This window comes from Chelonoidis abingdonii, chromosome 5, assembly GCF_003597395.2.
Source record: "Chelonoidis abingdonii isolate Lonesome George chromosome 5, CheloAbing_2.0, whole genome shotgun sequence".
NCBI lineage: Eukaryota > Metazoa > Chordata > Testudines > Testudinidae > Chelonoidis > Chelonoidis abingdonii.
Window position 1 is genome coordinate 62,319,390 of NC_133773.1, and position 22,183 is coordinate 62,341,572.

The 22,183-nt window shown below is 39.9% G+C and overlaps 1 protein-coding gene across 3 annotated transcripts in view; it reads left to right on the forward strand.

Annotated features, from left to right (window-relative positions):
- Positions 1-21,853, forward strand: part of TMEM131L (transmembrane 131 like) — a 127,855-nt gene extending 106,002 nt beyond the window's left edge. For 2 of the 3 annotated variants that reach the window (XM_032793500.2, XM_032793501.2), the window contains exons 26-35: positions 2,370-2,524; positions 3,933-4,060; positions 6,746-6,879; positions 8,041-8,226; positions 13,380-13,458; positions 14,977-15,062; positions 17,150-17,270; positions 18,114-18,202; positions 19,725-19,867; positions 21,438-21,853. In XM_032793500.2, coding sequence (XP_032649391.1) covers positions 2,370-2,524; positions 3,933-4,060; positions 6,746-6,879; positions 8,041-8,226; positions 13,380-13,458; positions 14,977-15,062; positions 17,150-17,270; positions 18,114-18,202; positions 19,725-19,867; positions 21,438-21,716 — 1,400 coding nt within the window. In that variant the 3' untranslated portion in view covers positions 21,717-21,853. The remainder of the gene's footprint in view (positions 1-2,369; positions 2,525-3,932; positions 4,061-6,745; positions 6,880-8,040; positions 8,227-13,379; positions 13,459-14,976; positions 15,063-17,149; positions 17,271-18,113; positions 18,203-19,724; positions 19,868-21,437) is intronic. The other variant, XM_032793502.2, reaches the window with a different exon arrangement.
- Positions 21,854-22,183: the final 330 nt, after the last annotated feature.

Consider the following 22,183-nt stretch of genomic DNA (forward strand, 5'->3'; position numbering starts at 1 on the left):
GGCGCCATGGTGGCGCCACTCCAGGGGGCGCCCAGCCGACCCGCTGAGTGTTGCTAGGGTAAAAGTTTCTCCGACGGCTGTGCACGCGGCGCGCACACACCTAACTGGAATGGATATGAGCAACACATCTCGAAGAACAACAGTTACAAAGGTGAGTAACCTTGTTTTATGATTCCAGAGTTCTCATGATTGCTTAATTATCAAATTTTTAAGAAAATGAGCAAACAATGAAACAAACAAGCTTTGTTTCAATTGTTTCTTGACTCCTGACGTTTTCTGGGTTTGTTGGCTGTCTAAAGTTCTGTGGTTTAATTTGTAGATGGTTTGGGACTATAAATTAAATCTGAATCATACCAATATGAAACATGCATAACAGTTTATTATAGAGAATATTTGTGGCACCAGGAAATCTTCAGGAAACAATTTACTCCATGTGTTATATCTTGGAAAGCAGTGACACATTTTTTAGAAGACTAGTAACATGTTTTTTTAGCTCCAGTCTCTGATCTTGTTCATTGCTTTGTTTTGTGATGGTTCTTCACTCTTCCCTATCCCCACCATGTTCATCCATTCCCCTGCCACTGTGATGTTGCCATTCACAAAAGAGGGAGGGTTAATTCCTCAAAGGCTGCAGGCACTGCTAATAAACTGGCTAATAAGGAGCACTGAAGAATGAGATTGGGACAGGCGTACCCTTCCCACCATAGATCAGCACTGCGGTTTGATCTGTGGTATAGTCATGACCTTAGTACTCCTGTTCCTTATGTGTGCCATGCGCAGCACAGCTGAAAGCCTTGTCATTAGGTTGCAGGGTAATCTCAAATGTCCGTATTGCTTAATATTTTGCATCTGAAGAATTCAGTGCATTTATAATGCAATTAAATGTTGTACAATAATATCAGTGCGGAATGTTAAAATTAAAAATAAAAGATCCAACCATCCTGATAATAGGTCAGAATAAATGAACCTTAAGTTACCTAAAAGCGGCCAGTGGGAGAAACTTGGCTGACTTCTAGGTTAGAGTTCCACAACCAAAAATCCTTGCCCAAGTCCATCTTTGTAGCTATTGTTTTTATTATTTGCTATTTGTATTGCCATATCACCTAGGAACCCCAGTCATGACCCAGAATCCCATTCTGCTAGCTGCTGTACAGACACAGAACAAAAGACGATCTCTGTCTCAAAAAGCGTCCAGTCTACATATGGTTCAACATACGGATAACAACAAATAGGGGAGCGTAAGGAAGCAGTGGCAACATTGGCAGCATGATGGGCTGTGATCTCAGCCCACTAGCAGCCTAACCATGGACAAGTTTTTTGTAGGCATCACAGCAGAGGGAGTTTTAAGGAGGCTTTTGAAGGAAGATAGTGAATAATTGCTTGTCTACATATGAAAATTAATCTGGAATAAGGCAGAATGTGCATTTAGAGCAGTTTTACTATTTCAGATTAACTCCATGTGTGGACGCTCTTATTCCAGAACGAGCGTGCATTGTTCTGAACTATCTTAATCCATGTTAGAAGTGGATTAAGTTTGTTTGGAATAAGGCATTCTCATTCTAGAATAAGAGCATCCACAAATGGAGCTAATCAACCATAGCCTTTCCAGAGTAACTCCCCATGTAGACAAGATGTTAGCTTTGTGGGTGTTTGTGGGGAGAGGCAGTAACGGAGAAAGCACCAATGTGCTTGTTTGAAAATGTAAACAGATTGTCTATGGAGGCTGGCCTGATGGGGCAATGGGCAGTGGAAGCTGACATCTCAATGGTGAATGAGAGATAGTAGATAGGGTGGGGATAGGCCATGAAGAGCCTTGAAAGTAAAACAAGTAGTTTATGTTTGATGTGATAGAGAAAGGGGAGCCAGTGGAGGGATGTAAAAAGAGGACTAAGAGAATGATGTTTGCAGCAGCATTCTGAATAAATATGAATGGGGCTAGATTGCATTTATTAAAGCCAGAGAAAAGGATGGTGTAGCAGTTGAGATGTAAGATAAGAGCCTGGTTGAGAGTTTTAGCTGAGTGTGCCCCCAGTGTGGTCCTAACTGCACATAGAGACTAAAGAACCAACTGATGTAGGGTGATTATAACAGGGTGGGTATATAGGGGAAGTGTATATTAGTACTGCTATATATAAAACTTCCTCTTGCACCTGGTTTTAGAAGTGTTACACAGCAGTGTTAACTTTTGGACTTTTGTTTTTCTTTGGGGAGGGGGGGGGGATAAGCAGCAAAACAAAAATGATTGATAATCATAGTGTTTTGTAAAGCATCCAAGTTTGAAAATGTTGGCCAAGGTGGAGTGACCGGGGAAGGGAATGGGAGCCTCGTGGTCTTCCCAAAGTTACACTCTTTGTATTGTTTCACTCCAGGGAATAACCAGCAAGTGCCTCTCAGGAATGAAACAGAAAACTGTGAGACTTTGAAAAAGCATATTAACACAAAGCCTTCCACTGAGAAAAAGATTAGTAAAGGACCTAAGGAGGATACACCATGCTGTGGAAAACAGGAACTTGCTTCAGTTGAGGTTTGTATTAAATGATCCTTCTCCATTTCATATTTAAAATGCCTAAAATAAAAGAGAGAGACAGACATTCTGTAAAGAATAAATCCTAAAATCACTTACTGATCATCTGATGAATGAGTAGAACCCCCAGATTGTGATACTCTGTGTCCTAGTTTTATGTATTAAAATTGGATTATAAAATGATAACAAATGTATTGATGGAGTTCACAAGTAGGCTTTATATGTAATGTGGGCTATATCACAAACACATTTTGTTTCCATGCAGTTAACATTAGTGCAGGCACAAACACACACTCACACAGTCTGATTTAAATCTAACACCAAGTGTCAGCGTCAGTAGTGTCGTGCGGAGCTCCCTCCTCCAACCCTTGTTAGAGAGCTATTTTGCAAACAAGGATCGTCCTTCCCCCTTTCACTTTGGTTATTTTGGGGAAGTTCTATGGCCTGTCATACACGAGGTCCAACTAGATGATCCCAATGTTACCTTTTGGCCTTGGAACCTATGACTCGAATCTCTGTGCCAGAAACTGAATTTGAGCATGACAAAGGATGAATTCATTTACACAAATTGCTAAATAGTAATAATAACCAGAAACCTGCAAGATAGTATCTTCTGTTCAAAGATTTCAAGAGCTTTACAACTATTGTATTTACATTACAGAGGGTTTAAGTGGCTTCCTAAATTCACTGATAGAACCTTTCTGATTCTGCCCCCTGCTCTATCTAATGCCTTCATGAAAAGCTTTAATAATAAATTACATGTTGTACTTCCGGAGCACATATTGAAAACATTTGCTGGATCCTACTCTTGTTTTGAGAAAATGTTAATGCAGTTATAAGTGGCTTTTGGCCATGTTCTGCGGCTCTTCATGTGTTTCTGGTGGTGGTCTATTTTGTTTTAAGTCCAATATAAATTAAAATTTAAATATACTAATATTTTCTGTTTTACTTATCCCCATTATTTCTTCAGTAGTATTTCAGATAAACAGAGGGGACACCACCAATAGGTGAGGGAAGAGAGAATTTATTGCTGCTGAACTCTCCCACAAGCTGATCACAAATCAGGCAGATGTTTCTAGTTTTTAGTCCATTAAGAATTGTATATACCATTCGTCCTCTGCACTCCCAACTTTGCTCAGGGGCAGGGAAGGAAAGGGGGAAAATGCTAGCACATTGGGGATTCAGAAACTTTTCTCTCTCAACATTTACAGGTGATATGTAGGTCTGAAGCTTGGGTAGATAGATTAAGTGGTGATCTTGGAAAGTGGCACTAAATCTTTCAGTAAGTCTAAAAGAGTCATTTTGTGAATGTACTTTGCCTAGATAAAACCACTGACATGAATTTACCAAGATTACTTCATTGATAATAGACATGTTATCACACTAGTTCATGTTTTTACCTTTTCAGCAAGAAGAGGCTTACAGGAAGAAGAGATCTCAGGAGAAAAGAGAAGGCAATTTATCAAATATAAGTTGGAATAGAAATAGAACATCCAGAAAAAACAAGAAAAAGAATATTAATATATTATCTCCAAGGTGTGTGCTGCATCCTCGGACAATCACGTGTTTTATTACACTATGTTGAAACTGGAAATGCTTTCATTTCTGCGTTTTTAGTCTCTCTTTAGGTTTTGTATAATACAGTACGAAGGTTATTGTATGATATAATATAATTTAGGGCTAAAACTGTCATATTAATATGTACTGTACTATATTGCACAGGAAAATGGGTGTGTGCCCACGTGTCCATGTACATACACAAATATGTGTGTGTATGTACACACCCTGTTCTGCAAAGCAATCTGTAAGGAGTCCTGTTGATTTCAATGGGACCTGTCATGGTTGCAAAGGGTCATCTGGATGGATCTCGCTGCAGAATTGGGGCCACGTTTAGGATTCAATTGCAGAGAATGAGAGGATTTTCATGGGGAAGTCACTACTTTAATTCTTTGATTTATTCTTCAGCTGTAAAATGTTTCATGCTGAGGACTTCAGATTAAAGGAACAAAACATCCAGAAACCTATATTCCTGATAACAGATAAAGTAATGCTAATTTTATAATTGCAAAATATGTTACACCTGCACTTTTGTGAACATATGTCCTGTGTAGACAGACTTTAAACTAAGAAGCCATAGAGAAACGTGAGGGTTTCAATTTACATTCTGGTCAATATTTAATTGCTTTTCCTTATAAACTGAAAATTTACCTGCTTTAAAACTCAGGTGGTTAGTTTCCTTTCCACTCTGTTCCGAGTGGATAAAATCCAGTATGTCTTGTCTGCAGCAAACAAAAATCTTTTGAAATGATTCCAACTTCATGGGAATCAGATTGTCTCTTAATAGTTTGAAGCAATTTTATCTTCTAATATAGTATAAAGAGGAAGAGAAGTTTTTTTTATATATAAAGAAGCCAGCATTTCCCCAATGAAGTATAGTGATTTGAAAATTAAAGTTTGAAAGAAGAAGTCTGGGATACCTGGGACATTCTGACTAAATGACTTCTTGGTGGCTTGTAGCCAAGTATTATGTTAAGTTAAAGCAATGTTAGATCGGAATATTAGGCAGGAATATGAAAAGATCCTGAGAAATATTTTTAAAAAATTTTTTATAAGTTTACTTCAGTAACTTCTAAGAGTCAATTAATTGTAAGCTTTTCCTATTATTTTATGTTGTTGTTTATCATTATTAAATTATTTGTATTACAGTAACTCTAAAGATGCCATCTGGAATCAGGGCCCCATTGTGCAAGGCAATGTACAAATGTACAATTAAAGAAAGTGTCTCCCCCAAACAGCTTAGATTTAAGGCCACAATCCTGAAAAGATTTATATTGACTTTAACAGACTCTAAGTAGTGTAACTAGATAAACCGATTGTAAAGTCAGAACACAAGGGACCATTGTGATAATCCTGCATAACACAGTCTACTCACAATACATAGAATTCAGCACAGGATCAGAGTCTGTGTAGATAAGACAGACAGAAATGGAAGGGAAATGTTTGTCTAGTGTTATTTCTCTTACTGGTTCATTTATGTACCTCTCAACAATCATTGCTTTCTAGGCATTAAAATGTGGCCATCTACTCTCCACAGAAATAGTAACTCAAATTTGTGTCATTTCCAGTATTAGCCAAATTAGTCCTGAAATACATAAAGCTAAAGATAAACATTTTTAAGTGTTTCTATTCTACATTTACCCTGCCACCTGATTGGCTTTGGGCTTCTCTTAACATGGATCTGACTGATAATGTATTAGATCAAGAAATGTTGGCTCCTACTAGCTAAGAATTGAAGAGATTAATATTTCCTGAATCAGTGGGTTTTCTTCTGCTTATTATTTTGATGATGATGATGATTATTTATTGGGTTAGTGTCAGGAGCCCAAATCAGGTTCAGGGTTCTCTGGAAATCTAGGTCCTTGCCAATGGTAGCTGCCGAAAGTGGCACACCCATTGGCTGGGAATGGCGTACTGCGCCACAGGTAGCTGAGAGGCTCCATGCTTGCAGATGCTCCAGGTAAGCAAAATGACAGTGTATTAGATATTCAATTCAATGATTCCATAGAGTTTAAAATAATCAAATTTTTGTGTGGACCAGTTTATAAGCCGACCCCCACTCTTTTTGATGCATCACTTTTTTACCAAAAATATTTAGCTTATGAATGAGTATATACGGTACTTTGATTTCAATGGATTTGATTGCAAGCTTGGAGTCTAGGAAGGCAACCAATGTATAGAATTTGAGAGATTGTTTGGAAGATATACAATTTTTATATTTTAAAAAAGAGTGACAATACTTCAGTATCCCAGACTGTCCCCCAACCTATACTTTCTTGTAGGCATCAGAGGAGAAGTGTGTTTTGAGGAACAACTTGGAGGAGAGGGTAATGGCTTTGTGAATCACTTTGTGCTTCACAGGTAGGGGGCAGTAACAGAAAGGTGTGACAATATTTGTAAAGAAGCACGTGGTGGTTCTGGTGAACTCCCAAGTTGTTGGAAACATACGGCCAATTCTTGCATCCGCACTATCCTGTGTGAGCTCTGAAGGTATCTGTCACCTTTGTCTCACTCACAGTCCCAGCCAGCCTGAGGAGCAAGAGTTTTGAGGCTGTTCCCAGCTCAAGATCTTGGCTTGACAGAGTTGGTAATAAAATGTTTAGTAATTGGAAGGGGGAAACTGATAGTTAAAATGTAAACACAGTTGGTTTGTGATGATTTCAGGGTTCCTGAACAGAATGAGTTGAAGCGTATGTGCAAGGAATTTGAAAGGCCTAAACTAAGAACTAACATTGGCATAAGGGAAACTTGTAAAACAGACCAAAAGGTTGGGAGCTTGTCTACACGGGGAGAAACAGGTATGTAATCATTATTGGGATTGCATTGGGAAAAGGTAATGTATAGTTTTTTGACACCACAATATTTTGATTACTTCCCTTGGGGACTTTTATTTCCCTTGCTTTCATGGGCCCCTTAATATGACCGTCCTAGCCAATGAGAGCTATATGTAGCTTCTCTGGGAGCCAGTCAACATGATTTCTGAGATGCCAAGAAATACCAAAAAGTATGCCTTCTCTGAGGGGCTGAATGCATTTCATCCATAATGCGCCCTAGCCAACGTAAGAAGACATGTCAGAGCATGAAGCTATAATGCCTTAAACTCTTTGGGGGAGAAGGTGGGTGAGGTGTTATCTTTTATTGAATCAGCTTCTAAAGAGAGCCCTGTGGAAGCTCGAAAGCATTTCTCTCTCACCAACAGAAGTTGGTCCAATAAAAGATATTACCTCACCCACCTTGTCTCTGATATCCTGGGAACAACACTGCATTAAACTGTTTGGGACATGCCTACCTATCAACTGTCTCCTTGTGTGAGATCAGTTAAAGTGACAGCCCCCAGAATAGCTTCAGGTGGGATATAGGTAGGGCATTTTCAGTGAATAACCATCAACTTTGAACCTTGTTTCCTGCCTTGGTCCACAGATGCAGGGCCTGTTCACCTTTCCGCAGATCTATCTGTTTTCCCCAGCTTTTGAGAAGGGAGTGTGTTAGGCAGATAAATGAGTTTATATAGTGGTGGTTCTTATTCTTGATGAGATGAGGAGGAGGGGAAAGTCCGTAGTTCACTGTTGGGTTATTTATTAGGTTTAATGTGCATGTTCTTAGGGTCTTTATGTAAGGTATCTGTTTACAATAACATTTGTGCTGCTTAAGGAGCAGTATGCACTTCCCATTTCTTACTCCTGTCTCAGCCCCTGTAGGCCATGGTTTGTTACCACTTCTCATTGTGTTATAGGTGTAACTTAGATGATAAGCTCCTCTAGGGTAGGGATTTTGTCATCTTGTATGCCTATACAATGCCATACATGCCAGTGACGCTATCTGTAAATAATACTTCCTGTTTCTGCTCAGTAGGTTTAAAGGATTAATATAACAACACATTTAAAAAAAAAAGCATAATTTAATTTTGAGTTTAAATGTAATCTTCTCTCTTTTCTTTTCTTTTTTTCAACTTTCTTCAGAAAGTTTTTATCAAAGGTCTAAGAAGAATTGTTTGGAAAAATTTTGCTCTGATTCAAGCTCGGACTGTGGAAGTTCTTCAGGAAGTGTACGTGCCAGTCGTGGTAGCTGGGGCAGCTGGAGTAGCACAAGCAGCTCCGATGGAGATAAAAAACCCATGATTACTACCCGGCATTTTCTTCCATCAAGTAAGTGTTGGAAATAGAATACGCACAAGTACATGCCGAGTTTAGGTCTTATTTTTGGATAGTTTGAGTCGATAGAACCCTTAGTTACAAGGAGAGTGTGTGTAGCTTATGCAGTGTGCCCAGATACCGCAGTTTAATAGAATCGAGTCTTCATGGTAGCATTCTACAGACTGAGGGACCAGAAAGTATTTTACCAGTTGCTAAATCTCTTTTCCAGCTACTTTTTTAAAGCTGGTATTCAGTTTTGAAAGTGTACACCCTGTAGAAAACAATGTACATCGTGTGTGTATATATAACACAAAGGGGTTTTGTATTCATCCATTCATGGTTCACCAGGTTTATTCAGGAAATCTGAAAACAAACATTGGAGTTAAGACTCCAAGATGCAGAATTGCTGTATTTGTTGTTCCATAACCGTTATAATATTGTAGGTTATAAATGAGCCAGGACTCCAGTATCTGACCTGTGCACACTCTGAAGTAACTGAGATCTTTCTTGCATTAGAAAATTCCTTGTAAACATTAGAAAACCTCAAAATTCATTAAGTGCTCCCCAATATTCTAGTCAAGGCATCTAGTTGCCTCCAGTTAGTTTGTAGGCCTTTTGTGCTCCTTCATGGGGAAAAATGGTCTCCTACTTATAAATGTGTCTAAAACATGTAATCATTTTGCAAGAATATCTTAGGGTGAATATATTAGTGACTCAGGTTGCCATGATACTATACCCAACTCTGTGCTTTCTTTGACCTGTTTTGAGTGATAGATCCCTGTGGCATGGGCAGTAATTCTAGTGTGGGGATCCTTGAGCATAAAGCAAATTCAAGTTTGCAGGTGTGCTGCTGCTTAGAAATGTGGAAAGAAGGAAATACACCTGGCAAACCAAGAACTCGTACAGGCAGTGAACCAGTCAGTATTATTGTGTTTTAATTAAAGCTCATGAACAAGCACAAAACCGTTACATTATACAAAGGGTAATAGTCTGTCTTTGAAAGTCATTGAACACTGAATTTTCACATCAGATCACAAAATACCTTTTATTAAGCTACTTTTGTTGGGACACGAAAGTTCATGCTGTTTTCTCTAGGTAACTGCCTGTTTCTCTTCTGTAATAGACAGGTCTGTTGTACATTTGGGTTTAGTGTAAAACATGACTTTTCAAAATATATTTGTATTTTCCCCATTCTGGCAAGGTACACTAGTAATTTCTTATAAACCCTGGATATATTTTTGTTTCCATGTTCAATAATCATGTGAACATCTTTCCTCTGTCCTCTTGTTGTCATTCTAGATTTAGAAAAACTTACTTTCTGCCTGATCAGCAATATGATACTCATTTTCCTACTGTGGTTAGTCCTCTAGATAGGTGGCAAAGTAAGGTTTTCATAAATGCTTCAGATACATTTAAAAATACCAGGAAAGGCTGGAGAAACGTGGTATCACATTTGGGAGGGAAAGCCTAGTTTTGAGCCTAGAAGACTATACTGTTAAGAAGTAACTTGTCAGCATGTCTGAACCTTTCCAAATTGATGTGACCCTTTTGCAGTCTAATCTGTAGTATTTAGTTCAATTGGGTCCTAACGTAGAGAGGCAGTGTCCTTTAGTTATTAGAGCAAGGAACTGGGCGTCAGCACTCTCATCCTCTTCCTAGCTTTGCCACTGATTCACTGTGTGATGTTGGCCAGCGTGGGCCTCCATTTTTCCCTCTGTAAAATATGTCTAATGACACTTGCCTGTTATACCTTCAGGAGTGTTATTAGGATTCATTCGATTGTGTTATCAAGGCACTTCAAGATGCCCAGTTGAAATATAGTAGTATTTTGTACATATTATAATCCAGTGATTGAAAGTAACTTAACAAAATTGTCAATATATTATCATTAAGGCTGCAAGTTTGTCACAGAGGTCATGGAAGTCAGGGATTCTGTGACTTTTCATGACTTCTCCAGTGGCCAGTGCACCTGGCTCTGGGGGAGCTCAGACAGCCCTGCCTGAGTCGTACCGGTCGCTGCTGGGGCAGTCTCCCCCCTACACCTCCCCGCAGCAGAGTTTGGGTGTGTGGGGGGTGGGGGGGGGTTGGGGGCAGGGAATTGGGGCATGGGAAGGGTTGAGGCAGGCTCTGGGTGGCACTTACCTGGGGGGCTCCCCGGAATTGGTAACATCCCCCCTCGCTCAGCTGCTAGGTGGCATCCCCGTAGCTCCCATTGGCCAGGAACTGCAGCCAGTGGGATCTACGGGGTTGGTGCCTGCAGACAGAGTTGCTATAGAAGTTCTAATTACCATAAGTGAGTAAGGAAAGATGAAAATAACATTCACAGATTTTCTCTCTTGATGTAGCTGTTTTCTCGTTGGGAGGTTTGCTGGTGGGTGGAAGTGTCATGTTGAAGCCACAGTTCAGACCTAGCTGTGGAATTTTGTATTCCACCACATAGTGTGATTTGGTTCCCTGCTAAGAAAAGTCCCTGAGACTTGAAACAAAATGATACAACAAGAGCATCACAGGATTATGTTAAAAGTGTCTGATATTGCCAGACACTGGTGACCTTGTCCTGGGGGGATTAGGGGAAGGGTGAGTTGGAATGAAAGGGCTCCAGCCATTATGCTTAGGGCTCTGTGTAGAGGAAGGAGGGTGTAGGAGAGAAACACTTCTTAAATGAAAACTGAGGTAGGAGTAAAAGAAGGAGAAGGTAAACTAGAGAGGGAACAAAGTGGCCTTTTGATGTAGGTATGGCCAAGCCTACTACTGTTTTATGCACAGGCACAAATTTTTTCATAGCACTGCAGTGTCTTCATAGAGATTGCCCTGTGGACCTCTTCCCCAGGTAACAACCCCTGGCAACTACCTGTTTCCACATGGGGGAGTATTATTAGGAATGTACTGAAGTTGCTGACACTGAAGAGTTGGATCCCTTCTGAAATGTGTAATCGCATTGTCTCCTTTGCTTTTCATTTCTTCTCCTGTCTGTTTGCTTGCTCGTGTACACTCTCTTTTCAACCCCACTCCACCCCTTTTTTCCCTGAACAGCCTTCTGTGCACCCTAATGCTGTGTCCTCCTGTCCCCCTGCCTCCTAGCCACTTCATTCTCTTCTCCCCCAGACATTCCTCTCTATCTGGAAGCTCCATCTCACTGGTGGCTCTGATTTCTGAAGACAGCTCCTGTTTCCCCTCCTCCTCTTTAGCAGCAGCCCCTAGTAGAGGCAACTTGTCTGCCAATCCCTCCTTCCCACTCTTTTTGTTTCTAGACGCTTCTACAGATCTCTCAGCCCTTCTTCATTTGAAGGGCTTGGGCCCTTGTATAAGCAGCCTGAAACTGGGAGAATAGTATACAGCATATGACCAGCTCCTTCTACATAGATTACCTGCAAGTGCTTCATAGACTATAGTTTAGGCAGGAGTAATAAAAATCCAAATGTGACCTAAAACGTATGAGAGTAAAAGCACCGGAGAAAGTAGAGAAAAAGAGCCATCAACAGTAAAAGCAAAAGAGGAAAGAGAAAATGCGGATAAGAAAGTGAACTGAAAAAGTACCACACCAGAAATTAAGGAAGCTGTACAATTAGTCACTTTTGGGAAGACTGCAGAACTGAGAGCTACTAACTCTGCCCACATTTTAATTCAGTCCTTACCTTCAGATTATTGTTACACGTGGAACAATGTATGTGTTATGTGCTGTAATATATATGACCTACTTCTTTTAAGTGGCAAAAGTAAAAAGAATCTTTATTTGTGGGTAATTAAGAAAGTGCGCAGATGGACAGCTCAAAAAATTACAGAAACTACCCCAGAATCGTGCACTTGTATATGGTAATAAGCCCAAAGCACATCACAAACACCAAAAGGCACAATTATGCTCCATTGCTGTGCCATATTAAAAAGAATAGTGAAAATCCTTAGTACCAATAGTATTATTAAAGGTAGCTTGCAGCAGCATTAGTAATGAACAGAATTTAAAGTAGTTTATATTGAATGTTCTCTAGTCACATGGAAAAATTGGTTTCATGTTTCTAAATGCTACTTTGAAGAATATAAATGTAATTTAGTGTCTGACCAAAAAACTATCAACAAACCTGGCTTCAGAGTCAGGAAAAATTAGCTGCGCCTCTGACCTAATGAAATGGAATGTCTCTGGAATAATTTTCTATGTATTCATAGGGTTGCCAGACTTTTTTTTTTTTTTTTTTTTTTTATCAGAACACCTGGTTGAACAGGGACCCAGGCAGCTATGGTCAGCCCCAGGTGTGAGCCCCAGTACACACCCAAACTCCCTCCCGGAGCGCGCACCCTATCCTGCATTCCAACCCCCTGTCCAGCCCAGAGTACCCCCCTGCACCCAAAACCTCTCATCCCCAGACCCAAACCAAAGCCTGCATCCCCAGCTGGAGCCCTCACTCCTCCCTCCCCTACACACCAACCCTCTGTCCCAGCCTGGACTCCCCTTCCATATCCTGAACCCCGCATTTCTGGCCCCACCCTGGAGCCCACACAACCTCCCACGCTCCAACCCCCTGAACCAGCCCAGTGAAAATGAGCAAGTGAGTGAGGGTGGGGGGAAAGGGAGCAATGGAGGGAGCAGGGACGGAGTGAGCAGGGGCAGGGCCTTGGAGAAGGGGCGGGGCAGGGCAAAGATGTTCAGTTTTGTGTGATTAGAAAGTTGCCAACCCTATATATTCATAATGTAGTGTAACTCTTTTCAAACACAGAGTCATTTGGATAGTAAGTAGGAATGAATAATTAACATTATAAATGTTAGTAGTAAAAATTTTTAAGGTGAACACTACACAAAAGAAAAAGATAGATGTATTTTCTTTTCATAAAGTCTGACGCTACAGAAGAACTTACTCTTCTGGTAGAACAGTGGTTCTCAATCTTTTTCCAAACTCTGGGTCCATATTGCAACAGAAAAAAAAAATGTCTGGGCCCTCCTCTTAGCTAGCCATAAAGAAGGGATCATGGTCTCCAGATTGAGACCGGATATAATATATGACAACTGTATAGATTTCAGAAGGGTTTATGAATAAGCATATTTGATAAATACATTCTGTAATGGTACTGACATTCCACACTGAGAAATAAGTTCATACACACCATTGGTAAGTGTATTGTGTATGTTTCTGTTTTCAGAATCTTTTTTGATTTACAATCATTGTTTTATTTAGGGGAGAATATTTCACAAAATGATTTTCCAACTGAAACTCCCATCACTTTAAATCTGTCTCATAACATCTGCAATACCAGGTAAATTTTTGTTAAGTCTACCCCAGTAAATATTAAAGAAACTCCATCAACTTGAAATATTGTTAGTTTTTTTAAAAATGAATTAAAAACAGTTTCAGGTCCTACACCTGCCTGTGATTCTCACTGCTGATTTTTGAGGTAGTACAGTCACGTTTTCCTAATGTTGAAAATGTTTCTCTCTTCCCTGTAGCTCTATGAAAAAACCTACACAAATGATAGGGAAACCTTGCTTATTATGCAACGGAAATATGGGATACATAAGAAAAAATAAGGAAGTTATTTTTTCTGTATTATCTTCCCTTTCTAGTAGTTTTCTCTGCTAATTTTTAGGTAAGGAAAGGTCAGACAAATATGTCACTTTTAAGTTGATGGGGTTCTTTTTATGAGAATCATGCTGTCCTGAGACAACTAAAAAATTATTCCTTTTCTTTCTCTGACATATCCTCCCCCTTACTATAATACGTCCAGCATCTAAAGTTTCAGTTACCTGGATCTTCAGCTCACTCCCAGTTTGAGACAAGTGGGATTCAGCTACTAGAGTCAATTACATATTTTCCATGAGGTTACTGATAACAGAGTATTTCAGTGCAGCTTTGGAAATACTCATCTGGTGTAAGGGCATGAGGGCCATGGTCAAAAGCCTGTTACTCCAACAACAAATTGGGAACCATCTCTGATATTTGCAGGAAGAGAGATACAGTCCAAAATGTCACAGATGGTAGAGAGGTCACACCTGAAAAGAAGATTTGGGCTGTCAGTGAGCAGAGCTTTTTCTTCCTCTTAACTTCTGCAGGTGACATTATTCTGAGAAGTAAATTTCTGTAGTACAGTATATGGAAGGCTGACCTATTGGTTTTAAAGATATGGGTGGACCTCTTACGTTTAGCAATCGCTGATAGATAAAAGCTCATCCCAAACAAACTTAATCTCAGTCTGAATCTATGAACCATGATCTCATTTAGTCTCAGTACAGTCTGTGTTCCGGTTAAATTAGATGTATGTGAACTATGTGAATACACTTACATTAAAATATGGAATATGTTATCTATATTATTTTAAAGTAAAGTGATTATCTGAATTGCCTGGGGGACATCTGAAACCTTCACATGTTTAGAATGTTTGATAAATGAAATTTGGCTCCTATATGAGTCTCATATCATCTGAAATATGGATAATAAAGAGTTAAGATAATTAGTATTTTGTTTTCCACATATAATAAGCACTAAAATGCTGAGATTGTGAGGTATGCGATAGCTCAGAGTAAGGAGAATAGGCAAAGGAAAAGCTTAATTTGTGGAGCAAAGGGCCACCATTTCCATGCTCCCTACAGTATCATCTATTATTTATTGTTCCATCGCTCCGTTTAGTAGCTTCCATTCTAGACACATCCATCAGAAAATTTTCAACATGAAAAAACCCTATAAAACTCCTTGAATTTTCTTTTCTAGGAGAAGAATGACTAGGGAATTTTTAATGTTGATAATCCAAAATTTTAAAAAGTCCTTTGTCTTCATTCAGCAGAGACATAAGTACTGTCCCCCAGTATCCAGAAACCGTATGTACCAACTTCACTGACATAACTGCAGATCCTGACAAAAATAAAGGTTAGTTGCTTTTTCAACAACAGATTTGGTGCTAATGTTTGTACAGTAGTACACATAAGTACCACATGTAATGTGTCTTAAGTACGTTTACATGTAAACCCACAAGGGCTTTACTGTCAGACTGCTGTGTTTGAGCTACATTGCTGAGGACTTGGCTCTTTTTTTAAACTTCCTGACAACTAAAAAGACTCAGAGAAGACTTTCTTTGCTATCACTAGTCTTCGTTATAACCTAGACTTTGTTTATGGTCTTCTCAGTGAAAAAAGGCAGGATTCTGGTGTCATTTCACACTTCCAGTATTCTTTCCTGACAGTTGTCTTGCTTTGCACAGGCTAAGCACCCTGACTGCAGAGTAACATTTAAACAGCACCAGCATGATTGAGAGGTCAAAAGAACTGATGTCTTAAGTGAAGTTGCGACACAGTTAATGCCATCAGATATTTCTCTCCTAATTTCCTCAGTCATGATTGAGGAAAACGTTTTCAGCCCTTTTTGACCTTATTCCACTCCCTCCAAAATGGACGATGAACAATGTGATGTTCTGGGATCTTAAATATGTGGTTGTTTTCGTTTATCTGCATTTCAAATGGAAATAATGTTCATTTGTTTGGTGGGATTAATAAATTGTGGCGTAAAAGATTACGGGATAAATTAGAGATTGTAGAACAGAATTGTGGATCCAAGAGGAAATCTGAAGCCTGCTCTCTCTTGTTTTTTCCATGTCTTTTTTCCTTTAAAAAGTATGTGCACTTATAGTTTATTCCTCTTTTTAATGGCTCTAGCACAGTGGTGCCCGTGGGTGCCATGGCACCCACCCGGGCATTTATGTGCTCCCACCTAGTGGCCAGTAGGGGAGAGAAGCTGCGGCCCCGCAGCTGCTGGGGACAGAGAACTCCGGGGCTGCAGGCTGCGGGCTCTGGTGTTCTCGGTCACTGGCAGGCACAGGGCCGCAGTTTCTCTCTGGCTTCAAGAAGCCCCACCCCCGGCCCCGCGTCTGCTGGGAGCAGAGAACTCCAGGGCTGCAGGCTGCGGGCGCTGGTGTTCTCTGTCCCCGGCAGGCACAGGGCCCGCCAGGTGCTGGGGACTGCAGGCTATGGGTGCCAGTGTTCTCTGTCCTCCTGGCTTCTCTCTGCACTGTCCAGAACTGGCGCCACCCCCCTCCACCCCCAAAAAACAAAACAAAAAAAACACTGCCACTCTGCAGAATGGACGGAATGCTGCCCCGTAGCATGTGCTGTCCCAGGCACATGCTTGCTCCACTGGTGCCTGGAGCCAGCCCTGTATGTGAGTAATTGTTGGCACCCACCACACTCTTCTGAAAACATGAATGTGCTACTGGCCACAAAAAGGTTGGGGACGACTGCTCTAGCAGCACGAGCTCTTCTGTTCAAAACTAGAGCTTCTTCCTGAGGAAGTGTTTTAATACACAAACATGTAATCAGTATTCAAATTTGGCTGTGAAAACAGTCATTTTCGTTTAGTTCATCCTCCCATGATGAAAGGTACAAGTACCAGGTCTCATCACTGATGTCATTCCAACATCACATGTACTTTCTGTGAGAATCTTTGCTTTTGTTACGTTGAATTTCAGAATCTGCTTCAATCTTTTTTTTTTTAAACCAATTGAAAAGTGTCTGATTTTGCTTTCATCTGCACAGCAAGTTACATCAAACGTAAACATTTGTCAATAAGTTCTTCCCTAGGAATTTTCGTCCCGTGACATATACACTCTTAGGGGACAGATCCTCAGCTGGTATAAATTGGCCTAGCTCCATCGGGTCAGTTATATCAGCTGTAGGATCTGGCCCTGACAATTAGTCTGTCTTGAAATCTTTTAGTGAGGTTTCTTTTTATATTGACAGCCATTCTTTTTGGTTTCAAGTAGTAATATAAGAGGGAGGGATAAGGTACTGTCCTTTGGGAAAACTATAAAGCGATCTTTCTGGCTGGATTATCTCTCTTACATACAACCTTTTTACTGTGGATCTGAGAATCAGATGTCACCATAGTACTAAGATTTGGTGGATCCCTCATTTCTGCACTGTTGCATTTCATACACTTCAATCAAGATCTCTTTGCCTTTCTAGGTCTTTATCCTACAGGAGATTTGTGGTCTGCTCAACCAGTCTGTTTGACAAATAGCTTAAACTATAACCTTGAGAATAACGTACCATGCATGATCCAGGAAACCCCTTCTGTTCACAATAGGCAAGTTATTTTTTGCTTTATTTTTTGATATCATGTTTTTGAGCCTACAGCCTTAACAGCATGAATGTATCTGAGCTTATCATGCAATGATTCTTAAGCATGTGCCATTTAAACAGTTTCCATGGTATGTTTGCATGTTAAGAACTAGTAAGCAAGACTCTTACTGTAGACCAGGGGTTCCCAAACTTGGTTTGCAGCTTGTTCAGGGTAAGCCCCTGGCGGGCCATGAGATGCTTTGTTTACCTGAGCGTCTGCAGGTAACTCCTAGTGGCCATAGTTCCCTCCTAAGAAGCTTATGTGGTAGGAACATACTATAATTCCTTTTTTTGAGAGAGAGATGGGGAAACTGAATCCCAGAAGGTTTGTACTTGCTTAAGTAATACAGGAAGTTTGTGGCATATCCAGAAACAGAACTCAGATAACCTTCCTGCCAGTCCTGTACTTTAGCCACTAGTCTCTTCTTCCGCCTCATGGAGAAAAGATTTAAAAAAATGCTCAGTATCAGAAGTGCTGGAACTAGGGAGGCAGGGGGTGCTGCACCCCATGACTTGAACTTGTTTGCATCATATACTGGGTTTACAGTTTGGTTCAATGGCTTTCAGCCCCCTCACTATAAAAATTGTTCCACACCCCCACTCAGTATAAGAATGAGCCTAATTTTAACACACCATTGCTGATAACTGTTTTGTACTATTATGTAATTAGCATGTGTGAAGTGCAATCACTTATTTCAGTCAATTGTCATCTAATAGTTTTACAGTATCTTAAAGTGTTTTTAAACTATTTTCATAAACCCTGTGCAGTATTTTGATTTTTGTCATTTGATTTTGTCATTTGTAATAGCTTAATTGATTGGAATGCAACTTATGATAGCCAGTTTCCCAACATGTATTGCCCATTAGAGATGAATGAATACAGTGCTTTTCCAGAAGGTAAGAGTGCTGCTAAACTTAGAATATCACTAAGCATGTTCTTTTCTCTCCTCTTTTGAAAAGCAAGGTAATTAATATCATTTTTTCTTTTAAAACTAGTAGCACTAGACTGTTAGAGAGCTGAGCGTGCTAATTTTTTTAATTAGGGTAAAATAAATCAGGAGAAATTAGTTGTTATCACGTATGTATATTACAGTAGTGTCTAGAGGCCCCCAGGTAATATGAGGTGCCCATTGTGTGAGGTGCTGAATACCCCAAAGAACTTATGATCTAAGTGGACAAGACAGACAAAGGATGGGAGAAGGAAAGTGCAGTTATGTCTGTTTTCCAGTTAGGGAACTAAGGCACAAAGGAGTTAAATAATTTAATCTGTGGCAGATGTGGAACACAACCCAGGTCTCCGGATTCCTCTTCTAGTGCCCTAACCACATGGTCCTCACTCCTCTCTAGAATGAGGTTTTTCAGACACCCTTAGTTAAATTCCTGACTGAACAACTCGAATGAGTTTTGACCCACTCACCCAAAACCTGGTTTGCAGAGCTTCCTAGAGGCCTGATTTTGATTTCACTTAAATCAGTTTTCTACTCGTGTGACTACATTAACTCCAGCAGAGTTATCACGCCCAGACTGCTCTTTTTAACATTCCTTCTCTGCACCCACTCACAAATCTCAAACCTCAACTATGTCAGTACTCATTGATGGAGAACAAGGGAGCTGAAAAAAATCTATGAATAGAAAGCCTGAAAAGTATTTGTTTATAAACTTTTGAAAAGTTGTCATTTACTCAAGTTTAAATTTTTGACACCAAGTACTATACAGTATTGTGTTGTGTGTGCATATGAGAAATAACAAGGCAACTTAAAAGTGCTATGCAAAGACCAAGTTTCTCAAAATAGAAATCCCAACAGATTGTGCACCTGTGACAGAGCTCAGTATACTAGCATGTTCAACATAACGTCTCTTGTGGCCTATTTTTCCTCCAGGATGTGACTTATTTTGCAAAATAAGCATGTTCACAGTTACCTGGAATACTGCACTACTAGCTAGGCTATATTTAAAGATGACGTTACAAGAGCACAGGATTTTGAATTGCCGTAGTCTCTTGGAGTTTAGGACTGAGGCATGTGGGCAGAGAAGGATGGGGAAGCTTTGCCTTAATGTTGTCTATTCTCTACCTGTTTTGTGGCTAATGGAGGATTTCAAGCTCCAGCAATCCAGAGAGAAAAGGTTTTATGTAGCCTTTACCCATTTCCCTTGCTAACAATTGACTAATTGCCCCAGTAGTAGCTAATAAGAAACGATAATCCTGTTTACATTGTAGGTTTGAAAGATGCATGGAAATATGTAAATATTACAAAGAGGTGATTGCTGTATTGCGAGGAAGTCACCTTGGATTGGTGAAAGCCGGCTAGCAGTTCTAATGTCTCTCATGATGGGACAGTTCAGCTCCGCCTGCAGAACGTTTAATATAATTTATAATGCAAAAAGCTTAATTTTGTTCTCCATCTCTCCTCAACTGCAGAAAACATGAATTACCCCAATGGCTTCCCATGTACTGCAGAAGTGCAAAATACTGCCTACATTGATCACAATTGTCAGCCTACCTGGAGCGCTCCACCCAACATGACGCCTACCTGGGAACCAGCCAGTTATGTCAACTCTTCAGTGAGTATTCCGGTCACTACGTGTTGGCCTAATGTACTCCTCTGAAGTGCCTGCCAGATACCTTTACATTTCAGTCTCTCCTCTTTTCTTTCCAGTAGGTTGTGGCCTTTGATGTTGATTTTGTTAGCACTATCCATAGTATGTCACCAATATTTGGCTAAGTTTCTTTTGGGTCATTTTACTTGAACATTGTATTGAGACCCTTGAAAATGGAAACGTGCATGTTGGATTTGAGTAATCTGTTTACCCCTTTCCCTCTGTTCCTCCTTCCATCCCTCCCTCAAAAAAAACCCCAAAAACCACAGCTTTAGTGGAGGATAGGAGCAAGAAGTGCTGACAATGAAAACAATTCTAAAGTTATAAACACAAAAGGGAAATCAGAAATTGTAGAGTGGCATACACAGCCCTGATGCTCTTGGTAACGTCCACAGTTTACTCTGTGATGTATACATGCAACTCAAACTGACTTCAGCTGGATTTGTGCATGAGTCTCTGAGCACTCACTTTGGCCCCTTGTGCTTGTCTCCAAAGAGAAAAGTGTAGCAGATGAACAGGAAGGGATAGGACAAGTTTATTTCAGTCCCACAGTGCAATGTATTGTAGAGTTGTCTTTAGATTTAATCACCTTCTCCTGCACTAGGATGAAAATCTTACACTTTGAAAATGTATTTTGTGTGTTTACAATAGGAAAAGAGAGTTTAACAGACAAATCTCATCAGTAAAAGCAAGAGATGATTTCAACAGCACACATTCATAGTGGATTCATTAGGGCACTGGATGGAAGAAGTGATAGAAATTTACAGGGGGCAGAGAGGGACATTAATTCTATATTTTTATTTGAATGTATTCTGGAATCACAGACGTTTGAGACTAGAAAAACCTATTAGATAATTCAGTCTATTTTCCTGACAGAATGGGATTTTCCCCTACAATACATTTCTTAGTGTTTTAGCTGGTTTTAAAAGTCCTAAGGCTTCTGTGACCTCCTTTGACAGACTGTTCCACAGGCTAATACAAGAGGTTTTTCCTGATATTCATTCTAAAATTTCTCTTTACTTGCATCCCATTACTCTCATAGCAGCATGCTCTGTTCTTCCAGTAGTGCTATAGCATGTTACCAGGTCCCTCCATTAGTCATCTCTTAGCCAAGCTTATACATCTCTTGCTCTTTCTGTCTTGTCTTTTAAATCAGTCCTTCATCCCCGTGATAATTTAAATGAGAGTAACAGAGTTTCTCCATTTGTCTGTATTTTTGCTGGTAAGCCTGATCGCAACTGGACGTAGTACTCCAGTTGTGGTCACATCAGAGCCATATGGAAGAAGGCTAATACTCCCCTGCTTTGTGAAATGCTTTTGCATATGCGACCCAAAACTGCATTGGCCTTGTTTTTGCAACCATGTCATTTGTAAACTCCTGTTTATAATTTCCTGGCTATATGATCCCTAGGTTTCTCTCAGCAGTTCTGCTCCCCAGGCTTCTTCCTCCGATGTAGCGTAATTGTTTTCAGTTTCTGTTTCCCCCAACATATTGGCTTGCACTTTGTCCTGATGCTTTTTTCTTGTCCTACAGCCCTACCTCTCAAGTGCCAGAAGCTTGTCTCCAATGTCTGGACTTTTTGGTTCCATCTGGGCACCTCAGAATGATGTCTATGAAAGCTGCTGCCCAGTCAGTGCCACCACTCAACACTCAGCTCATGTTGAGAACCAGGCAGTTATGTGTAAGCAGGAATATTATCCAAGGTTTAACCCATTCCGTGCCTATATGAACTTGGACATATGGACTACAACAGCCAACCGGAATGCAAATTTCCCACTTTCTAGGGACTCGGGTTACTGTGGAAATATGTGACAGAAATTTGATTTTAAAAATGTGAATAAAGATGCTTTCAATTTTGATTACTAGATTAAGCTGGTTATTGAACTAGATTACAGTGTTGGTGGATATTTTGGCACTTTTATATGGACAATAAATTTTTTTTACAGAAATCTGTGTATTAAGTACTTTTTAAGAATTAATAAATATTATATACAAAACATGTTAACATCATGTGAAGGTTAAAAATTTAAAACACAGTTTCAAAAGATGGAAAAAATTCAGGTTCTCATAGTAATATATTCACCCTCATTGCACACATTTCATATAAAGTTTACATGTAGGGCTTGATTTTCAGCAACAGCCTCTAAATTTGCAGGCACAGAATTGCACTTGTAAATAATTGCAGCCATGGCAAATGGTAACATTTGGCCATCTAACTGTTTGTTTTCATTTACTGTTGCAGATATTTAGATGTCCAAGTTCTGCTTCTACAGCCAGTG